Source organism: Elephas maximus, chromosome 19, assembly GCF_024166365.1.
Source record: "Elephas maximus indicus isolate mEleMax1 chromosome 19, mEleMax1 primary haplotype, whole genome shotgun sequence".
In the NCBI taxonomy this organism is placed as follows: domain Eukaryota; kingdom Metazoa; phylum Chordata; class Mammalia; order Proboscidea; family Elephantidae; genus Elephas; species Elephas maximus.
In genome coordinates, this window is record NC_064837.1 from 17,616,123 (window position 1) to 17,626,779 (window position 10,657).

Below are 10,657 nucleotides of genomic sequence, written 5' to 3' on the forward strand. Positions count from 1 at the left end.
TCTGGAATTTCTACTTTGTTCTTTTTTTTTTTTTTTTGGTAGTTTCTACTTCTCTGTTGAGATTACGAGCATATTTTCCTTTAGCTGTTTGAACATATTTGTAATTCTTTATCTGCTAACTGTAACATCTGGACCATGTAGGGGTCACTTTCTATTGATTTCTTTGTTCTTGAGGCTCACATTATGAATTTCACTTCTCTTGGGGATTGTAGTTTTTCACTGCCTCTTGTCCTGTGCTTGAAAATGTTTGCTGTATGCATTTTGTCCAGTTTTGTGGTTATTTACAACACACAACTAGCCCAGTAACAGTTATTTCATCATAGCTGGAAATGGAAATCTATTTTATTAAGAGGCTCATTTTTGGGAAAACTACTCAAGGGCTTCATCAGTTTTCCCAAGTGCCTTCTGTGATCTTGGGATTTTCTCACAAGTCTCATTAGAAGCACTTCTGTGTCATGTTAAAATACTTATTGACTATCTTTTCTTTAATTGCTAGCTAGTCTAACTTTGCCAGGGAGCCATTTGAAGAAGATTTTTCATGTGATTCGAGTAGTTTTCTGACATCACAGTTATTGGTTTCATAAAATTCCATATCTTTTACAATATTTGCTCTTTCACTTTGCATACATTATTTTGCATGATGTTGTTGGCTGTTTACAACATTGAGATTAGTAAAGACGTTGGTCCAGTGGCAGAGACACACACATTTGTGTTAACTGGGGCAGGGAGCAGAGGATGGCTGGAGGTTTCCTGATTTTACACTTCTAGTTATTAGTGAATGGTACCTGAGCATTTTGCTTTCTTATCCAACTTTGTAACAGTGGAAATTCCAATGATGCTTTTTCTCAATATTAATAAATAATAGTCAGGTAATTCAGATAACAAAGACCTTTCCCCACTCACATAGTGCATGTGATTGGGAGGGGGTGAGGAAATGCATGAAAGAAAGGCCAGGGAAGAAAAGTGGTCTGTAGAGGAGCTAGGGAGTACATCTGAGGCAGTTTTGGCATTAGGACTCGTGGGAGTGAGAAGTGGGCCTTGGGAGTCCCATATGAACTTTGAGAGCCCTGGAGCTAGGGCTGGGCCATGTAATCCCTGCGGTTGGGTGTCCCCACCATCCAGGCAGCTAGTAGATGGTATCCCAATGAGTACCTGGCCTGTCTCCCCATTGAGCCCTCCTGCCTCTATGGCCAAGGGTTCCTCCTTCAACAGTTGGTGCCCCATGTCAGACTGGGGTTGGAGTGCAGGCCAGTGTTGAAGCTCTTGCCTGTTGAAGCTTTTCCTGCAGGCCTGGAGGAAATGCCAGGGCCTGGAGAATTCAGCTGGTGTAGTAACCATGGGCCCAGTCTCTGGCATTCCTGACACCTTTGAGATGTGACCAGTGTTGGATCCCAGTAGAGGGGTCTGGATTGTCGCCTGAGGCTGAGCTTTGAGAGCTGGTTTTCCAGAGGCATCAGACCCACGGTGGCCAACCAGAGGGTTTGACAGCTCAGGGATCTGGAAAATGGAAGGAGAGCTGTCCATCTTGGCAGTCATTTCTCTGACGTGGCCAAGGAACTGGAGGTGGTGGTGGGGGTGACAACTATGGCTTCCTCAAGAAGCTTCCTGGGATTTCAGGTCACACCTGAGGCCCTCATTCAAGGCTCAGTAGCACCATGGTTCCCTTGCATTCTTCTCAATTTGTTATGCCCTGGTGGGGCCTGGGCCCCCTTTCCTGATTCTCTGGCTGGTGTTCATCACCCCAGAGTTGACTCAGTGTGGAGCCATTCAAGGGGCAGGTCCCAGTGTTGCTCTGTGGAGACCTGCTCTCCCTCACACTTGGGCAAGAAGGAAATGGAGGCCGAGAGAGGCGAGCGATGGACTCTTATGTGAGGTCACAAGTGAGTCATGTAAGGTAAGGGAGGGGAGCTTAAGGAGCTCACAGAGTGGATGAGGCTCTGCAAGCAGCCAAAGGCAGAGAAAATTGCACCGATTCTCATGCCTCAGGAAGCAACTGACCTGCCTGGGCCTCCTTTTATCTTAAGATTTGTGAAGCCAACAAGTAAGTGTTTGTTTTACTGCATCCAAGGCAGTAATGATATTTTACCCTTCAGTTTCAGGCAGAAATTGGAAGAATTTTGGCCTGGTTCCCCTTTTAAGAGATGCAAGCACTCGAGAAAGGCCCGCTCCCCAGCCTGAGGATGTTCACCTGAAGCACTTTGCGGGGTCCCTTAAGCCAGAAGATGCTGAGGTCTTCAGAGATTCAGCTGCTTTCAGGGAGAAGTGAAGGGCCCCATACAGGATGCTGTCAATGCTGGGCCTTAGGATACCCCCTGCTGCAGAGAGGCTCTCTAGGGAACCCCAGGGGCCTGTCACCTGTCAGCAGCCTGGCCCGGTTTGCACCTGCCCCAGGCTGTGAGGGGGTGGAGCAAGGCTGGGGCCTTACATTGCTTCTCCTTGGGAATAGGAAGAGATGTGCACCCAACCTCACTGTCCCTGAGTGACTCTCCCAACAGGAAATGATCTTGCTTTCCAGTTTCTACTGACTTTATTAAATAGTGTGAACGATAAGCCTCTACTTTGACATGTATCATGCCTTTGTTTTCTTTGGTTTTATACTACTGGGAGTAAAAGTAAATGAAACCCAGGAAAACACCTTTTAGAACAAAATGCTTCCTTTGATGTAAAATGCTGAAGCCCCTCCTCTCTGTATTGTGTTTAATATCCCAACTGCCAGAGCGGTCTGGGGGTGATGTCATCGTCTTTGCCCTGGAGGTGGTGAGGGAGGAAGGTGGTCCCATTCCCAGTTCTGCCAGAATCAGGTTTTCTTAGAGCGACTTCATCCTTCTGTGTGATACATTATAGTTCCAAAAATACTAGCTCCATTGCTGTTCAAATAGAACTGCAGAAGCATGTCCCAAAGCTACATGGCAAGAATTTTTCAATGAACTTCCATCTGTAACAACCACAGTTCTGCTCCCCAGCAGCATCAACCCCCATCCATCCTGTCATCCATCAAATAAGTACATATATATATTAAGTGCGAATTGTGTACCAGGCACTGGGCTGGCATAGCTATTGGCTTTGTGTGGTGTGTATGTGTACATGCATACGTGTACATCTGTGCATGTGTGTGTGTGTATGTACAACCCCATGTGGACAGGAGCCTCTGGTCACTCTTTGGTTGTTACCCATGAGTAAGGGCACTATTTTATGTATCAACCTACTATAGTCATCAAACTATGACCCATGGACCAAATCCAACCTTCCCTCTGTATTTGTAAATAAAGTTTTAATGGAACACAGCTATGCTTATTTGTTTATGTATTGTCTGTGGCTGCTTTCACCCTACATGGCAGAGTTGTGTAGCTTCAACAGAGACCCAATGGTCTGCAAAGGTTAAGATATTTACTATTTGGCCCTTTGCAGAAAAGTTTGCTAATCCCTGCTTTATAGAATAGAACTTAAGAACCAAATGATCCAGGTGAGAGACCTGTTCCAGACGTTGGCTGGATAGTGTTTATGTTTATGGAGTGTGGAATGAGCTGCCTAGGCAGGGAATTGTTGGACACTGCTTCACGAAAGCACAGATGACATTAGCCAAGCTGGGGTTTGGGCCTGTTGTGAGAGGTGTATCTGGAGGAAACACCTGGACCCTCCTCCTCCATGTTCTCCAGTGTTCTGTCTGTCTCCACACCTGAGGCCTGACAGAGAAGCCCGCAGGCTGGTTGACAAGGTGCCCTTGCATGAGGCGAGCCGCAGCCACTCCATTGGGGAGCAATACCAACAACCAAAATATACAGAATATTCACGCAAAGTACGTGAGGTGCATTATCACCGATTAGCCTCATGCCAGCCGGATGAAGTAGCTATCATTAGCTCCATTTTATAGAAGAGAAAATGGAGGCCCGGACAGTTAGTAAGGTTACACAGCCAGTAAACAGTCTTGCCTGGACCTGACCCCAGGCAGTCTGGCTCCAAAGCCCGGCTCTTAACTGCTGGCCAGGCTCCCTGGCAGAGAACAGACAAGGCATGCCAGGCTCTCCTGGGTCAGAGGGGTATGTGAGGGCTTCTTGCTTCCTGTTGTAAGCCTGGTCACATAGGGCTCTCTACTCCCCTAGCACACATGCTCTGCTGTGACCCCTTGGATCCCTTGCTTTGCCCGTAGGCCACACTCAGAAAATGCTGTGGGAATGTCAAATAGCTGCAAGCTTCTGTCAATAGGTCTGCTTTCGAATTTATTCGGAGCTGAAAAGAATCCTGTGGATGTTCTTAAGTAAAATTAATAATCACAACCTTTCGTGTAAACATACGGTTGCTTAAAGAACACACGTGTAACTGGCATGTTAATTTTCTGTTTTTTGGTCTCTGTCTCATTATCTCTCTCTTCACCATGTCCTTCCCTCCATCATGTGGAAGCAGGATCCCTGGTGGGGAGGCTGCTCAGCTCTCCGAGCACAGGGACCCCTGTGGCCTGCCAGGACAGAGAGGGACCCTCTCCTAGACTGGGTCCTGCCAACCGGAGACAGGGCCAGTCTGTTGCTCTGCCCAGCTCCCCTTCCCAGCCTCCCTCCTTACTGCACGGAGTCAGGCATTGCCCAGGGCAGGTCAAGGGCCAGCCTCACCCTGTCTGCACTCCCCCATAGAGACCATTTTCTCTCCCCTCCACCTGGGGGAGGACATGGGCTTGTCACTCGGGCCTGGGTGTCAGCAGCATTTGGATGGTTGGGGGGTGGGGAGTAGGGAGGGTCTGTTGACTACCCACTTGGTGTGTCTTCCCGTGGGGTGTCTTATAGCCCCCAGCAGGCAGGGGGCAGCCTCTCCATGGTGCAGAGATGCATTGGCAGACAAGGTTACTGCTCTGACTTCAGTCTGGCCAGATGGGGGCACACTTGAGGTATGCTGGCCAAGCCAGCACGTCTAGGGGCTGCCTGACACCCCGTCTTCTGGGGGTGGAGTGAGGGTAGAAACATCCAGAAGCTGCCCTTTCCTCTCCCTGCCTGCATCATGTCCCAGGTCCTGCCTGCCTCCCCTTGCTCTTTTCCTCCACACATACAGTCAATTGGAAAGGTCCTGTCCCTGGGACTGCTCTCTCTGTAGGCTGTCTCCCTGTTCCATCACTGGCTGCTACAAGAGACCAGGAGCTGGAGAGTAAAGGGCACTGGGGCAGCTGTGATGGGGCACTTACACTCACTCACATGGCGGCCAAGCCTTGGTAGGAGGAGGTAGTACTTCTGGCTCCACACTCCTGGGACTGCCACGTGGACAGGAAAGAATCCCAATTGGGCAAGCGTTCAGCAGTGTTTGAACAGGCAGAGACGTTATCTTTGGTTTGGGGGTGCTGAGTCCCTGTCTGACCGTGTTGGTGACAGCAACCCCACCTAGACCATGGGTCACGTGCCATGTAAGACTAGGTCTGCATAGCCCTTGGAACTAAGTAGTCGGGGCTGACCCAGTGTTTTCATGGATCCCACTACCACAGGACAAAGGCCAACTTCATTAGGCTGGAGCCACTCCATAGCCTCCAGCCTGGTGTTGCAGCCCCCTTTACAGTCTCTGATTGCCCCGTCCTGTTCACTGGTAGTTCCCAGGCTTGTCACCACTCTTTGAGCGTGCCAGGGTCCCTTGTCTGCATATACTGTCCTCCCTCTTCCAAAGTGCAGCTCAGATGATCCCTCTTCCTCCAATGTACCCTCCTCCAAAAACAAACAGACAGACAGACAGAGAAACAAACCAGTTGCCGTCGAGTTGACTCCAACTCATGGCGATCCCATGTGTGTCAGAGTAGAACTGTGCTCCATAGGATTTTCAATGGCTGAATTTTTGGAAGTAGATCATCAGGCCTGTCTTCCCAGGCACCTCTGGGTAGATTTGAACCTCCAAACTTTTGGTTAGTTGCCAAGCACTTCACCATTTGCACCACCCAGGGACTCCTCCCTTCTGTTGCTGTTAGTTGCATTGGTATCACTTCCAACCTACCACCACCATCCCCTCCCCCATTAAAGGTTTTTTTTCCCCTCCTTGGAGGTCTGAGGCCTTTTTGTCCTTATAACCTGATGGTAGGGTTGTGGTCTCTGCCCGAGCCTCCTCTCCCCTCAGACCCACAAGTTCCTTGGGGGTGGAGACCACTTTCTCCAGTTCTGTGTCCCTCACTGCCCCTTGCTTCCCTCTCTGGGCCTCCCACTGGGAGCTCTCCTGATGTGCTGGCTTAAATGGGATTGAATCTAGGCCAACCTGAGGGACTGGAGCGCTGTTCCCATGTGTTTTGGGGAATGCCAGTGGGTCTACTCTGACAGGTGACTTGGCCTCTGCTCCTACTCACAGTAGAGGGGGCCCCCCTTGCCTTGTGCTGGGCACAGTGCATGTCTTTGGGTGGGAGACTAGGGACCTTTTTAATCAGTCCCAGCTTCTCTACCGAGACAAAGTACGTAACACTTAAACACAAGGCCAAACTTAGACCCTGAAATTCGGCAGCAGCCTTAGCTGCAGTCAGAGCAAGCTAGGAGGGATGAAAGGCTGAGTCAGGACAGGAGGGGGCAACTGAGCAATAGAGGAGGGCCAAGGCACAGTGGTTAAAACAGTCAACTGCTACCCAAAATGTCGACAGTTGGAAACCACCAGCAGCACTGTGGGAGAAATATGTCGCACTTTGCTTCCGTAGAGATTTACAGCGTCGGAAACCCTAAGAGGTCACTATGAGTCGGAATTGACTCAACGGCAGTGTGTTTTGGGTGGATGGCTTTAATGGTAGGGTTTCAGGTTCCAGGGATGAAATTTTGAATGAGGAATCGAGGGGCCTGCCTTCTGATGGCAATTGGGGGAGTCCCTGTTGCTTTGTCACCAGTGCTGTCCCTGTCGGCAGAGACTTCCTGCTCCTGCCCAGTTCTGTCTTGCCCACAGGCACAGGTGTGCAATCCCTGAGTGACACCAAGGTAGGCAGGCTGCCCCGGCCTTGCTCCACCCCCTTCGCATCTGCAGCCTAGGCCAGGAGGGAAGACACAGAGTCTCCTCAGGCACTCTGGCCTGGGAAGTCACTGGGAGAATGAATTGGCATGACAAAACCAATAATAGCCAAGAGCCATTACCATTTACTGGATTCTTTCTGCGTCTAGGGCTTGTTCTAACACTTTATATGAGTTCTCTCATTTAAGCTCTGGGCAACCCTACAAACCTGTTGTCGTTCAGTCTATTCCAACTCTTAGCTACCCTATAGGGCAGGGTAGAACTGCCTCATAGGGTTTCCAAGGCTGTGAATCTTTATGGAAGCAGACTGTCACATCTTTCTCCCACGGAGTGGCTGGTGGTTTCAAACCGCCAAGCCTTTGGTTAGCATCTGAGCACTTAATCACTGAGCCACCAGGGTTCCTTGCAACCCTACAGAGTGGGTATTAGTATGCCCATTTCACAGATGTGGAAACTCAGGCTTGGAAGAAATAACTTGCCCAAGGTCATACAGCCAAGAGGGGCGAGACTGTCTGGCAGCAAGGTCTGTGGCAGGTATCACTAAATGAGGACTTCCTCTTTCTCTGAGGGACCTGATCCCAGGAACTGGCTTTGAAGGACAGATGTTAGATCACAGGGCTGGCTGCGATGAGGCCAACCAGCCCAGCCCTTGGCTGTGGCCCTGCCTCGCAGGCATCAAGGCAGAGCACTTGACCTTCATTAAGCCCTCCCACAACCATGCTTTCTTTGGCTTCCCACAGTATCCTTAGGAAGTATGGTTTCCATTTCACAGCTATGGAAACTGAGGCCCATGACAGGAAGGACCTGCCCAGCAACACATAGAAAATAGAGAAGGGTCTGGTCCAGCACTGTGGCCTTGGTCCCTGCCACCTCCCCTGCCTCTGCCCTGGTTGGGGTGAGCTTTCTGTTTGGGTGTGGGTGGTGACTCACGCAGGGCAAGTGGGTGGGCAGGCGCTGCAGCTGGAGCTGGTGGGCGTGACCTGTCTGGCACTGCAGGCAGGTGGCCCAGCCAGTTCTGCCTCTGACGGCTCATTCCAGCCATCCCTCTGCCTGCGATGAGAGTCTCCCAGCGCCTCAGCCACAGTCCCGCCGGCGGGCCACAGGCCCCAGACATGTGGTGACCTCAGAGCAAGCACTGCTTCTGCCACCTGAGCCTTGCCAGGGTGAGTCCTCCTGGATAAGCTGCAGTGGTCTCTGTGGCCTGGGGGAGCCTAAGCCTGGACCCCCCAGGATCCTCTGGGCCCTGTCTGTCCTTTGCTAATGGGCCTCATGAGTGACTTGGTAGGGAGCTTGGGCTGTGTAGCAGGGGAGACAAAACTAGATGTGTGCTCTTGGCCTCGCGAGTGCTTGAGAACACAGGTTCTGAAGGACCGAGGGATGTTGCCCCGAGGTTTGGGAATCCTGGGGAGGGGGAGTGTCTCACAGCTGTCAGGGGCAGAGGTGGGATTCTTCTCTCCCCTAGCAGACCCCAGGAATCGGCTCTCAGGGACAGCAGTGTGACAGTGGGCATTCATGATGGGATGAAGTGGCCCCAGAGCTTCAGATGGACAGGCTGGCTCAGGCATCTCACAGGTGCTGAACCAATAGCCACTGGGCCAGGCAGGGCTTGGCTTACCAACCTTGGCCAGGGGGCTCCCTGTGGCCCCTGGGCATGGACTGTCTCATGGGAAAGGCCACTTTAGTCAGTATCAGGTCTGGAGAGTTGCAACATCCCACTTCCCAGGTGGGGAAACTGAACTCCAGAGAGAGGGAGGGCCAGGGCAGGGGGAGAGTCCAGCAGGTGAGAACACAGGGTTTATGGGGTGATTCAGGGAGCTAATTATAGCTGCTGCAGCCTCAGTCTAGAGCTTTCCTGACCCTCTCCTGCCCCAGCTGCCCAGGACTACCCCACATGCGCAGGCCTTGGGCTGGGAGGACAGACCAACCAGCTGTCACCAGTCAGGACCATGGGTCCTTAGGGACCATTAAGCTCATTTCTCAGATAAGAAAACCAAGGCCGAGGGTCAGGGGAGAATAAGAGACATGGCATCCACTCCCCTCCTTCACTCTTGGCCCATCCTGGCCTGTTAGCCCCACCTGCCCACGGGTCACTTCAGGCTGAGGCAGGCAGTGGCCCCATCCAACTGTGACTGTGGGTATGGATGAGGACCTGGGCTGCTCACCTGTGTGGCCTTGTGACCTCCTCCTCAAACTTCCCTGCCTCAAGATGACCCTCCATCCCAGGCTGCTCACTTTTATGTGGCGGGGGTGGGGGCAGGAGATTCAGTTCCATCTCCAAACCTCGCTGAAGTCACTGATGACAGCTGCTCTGGACACTTCCTCCAGGAAGCTTTCACATTTGGGGCAGGGGGACCTTCAGCCCCACCTTCACCTCATCTAGCTGGGCACTTACAAAAATTCATCTCCCCACCTCTACTCCTGTGCATCTGAGTGAGGTCTCTGGGGGTGTCTCAAGCTGAGATTGGCTCCCATTAACCGCAGCGTCATCTCCTGTCCACACAACCCTTTCCCCTGACGGTCTCATCCTGTATGGCCAGCCTGCCCTTTCACCACCCAGAGGGTCCCTCCCGAACTACCATCTCAGCCTTCTCCTGGCCCCCTGCCCTCTGGTCTGCCCCACTCAGCTGCTCTCTCTGAAGTGGCCATCTCCTACGAAACTGTAGCCCTCCCAGGCTCCCCGCTTCCCTCAGGATCAGCCACAGCTCCTGGCTGGTGTTTGAGGCCTTCGCAAATTGGCCTCAACCTGCTCCCCAGTCTCTTGCTGGCCGCCCTCCTCACAAAGTGTGTTCTCCAGTCACAGCAGCTCCCTGTCACTTGCAGAACTTTCTTGACCTCTGTCCTTTGCTCGGGGTGTCCCGTCTGTCTGGACCCTCCACCCCGAAGTCTTTAAGGTCTACTTCAGGTTGCATTCCCAGTCTCCCCCGGAGATGTAGCCAGTCCCTCTTCCCAGCATCTCTGCACTACTCCAAGCCCAGCCCAGGGCCTAGCCCAGATAGAGCATCAGAGCAGGTCTGGAAGGTCTAGAGGCAGAGATGGGGCTGCCTCTTCCACCTCGGAGTGGTGGAGGGGCTTAGCTGTTGCCTGAAGTGGAAGACAGCCGAGGTCCCTGCCACCTTGCGGTCTGCTCGTGCGCTCCTGGGCCTTAGGCACAGAAGGGAACCTGGTGGACAGTTTTGGGTGGGCAAGGGATGAAAGTGTGCTAGTTGCAGAAAATACTGGGGTGCTGAGACAGCCAAAACACCAGAGGGGCTGGAAGATGTGTTACCAGGAGCATAGTGTCTAGAGCAAAAAAGTGACAGTCCATTTCTGTCAGGGTCAAACCTTTGAGGAGAGCTCTGAACACAAACCGAGAGGGGCATGGAGAAAGCAGAGTTAGTACTCAGGAGTCCACCCGGAGCAGGGGTATTGGCTGGAGATGGTCTCTTGTTAGGTGGTGTCTTGTCTTAAGACCACCCAAGTGCATGGTGGCCTCTATGTAGAAGCTCGGCTGGGCTCTTCTTGGGCCACAGGAGCAGGGTTGCTGGAGCAGGGAGTGGGGGAAGCTGTGGGGATGGTCTCCCCACCCCTGAGAGGGGTTGGTTGCCTGGGAAAATAAGGAGTGAGCTCCCTCTGGCAGGAGAGTGACAGGGGCCAGATGGTGTCTGAAGCCCATTGAGGCTCACCTGCACCCCTTTAACCGGAGCATCTGCCCTGTGACTGTGTTCCTGTTCCAGCC

At 52.2% G+C, this 10,657-nt stretch overlaps 1 protein-coding gene across 1 annotated transcript in view; it reads left to right on the plus strand.

Annotated features, from left to right (window-relative positions):
* Window positions 1–3,310, plus strand: part of TRPV1 (transient receptor potential cation channel subfamily V member 1) — a 33,547-nt gene extending 30,237 nt beyond the window's left edge. Inside the window, exon 16 of the mRNA XM_049859982.1 lies at window positions 2,094–3,310. Within this exon, the coding sequence (XP_049715939.1) occupies window positions 2,094–2,266 (173 nt within the window). The 3' untranslated portion in view covers window positions 2,267–3,310. The remainder of the gene's footprint in view (window positions 1–2,093) is intronic.
* The last annotated feature ends 7,347 nt before the right edge of the window (window positions 3,311–10,657 follow it).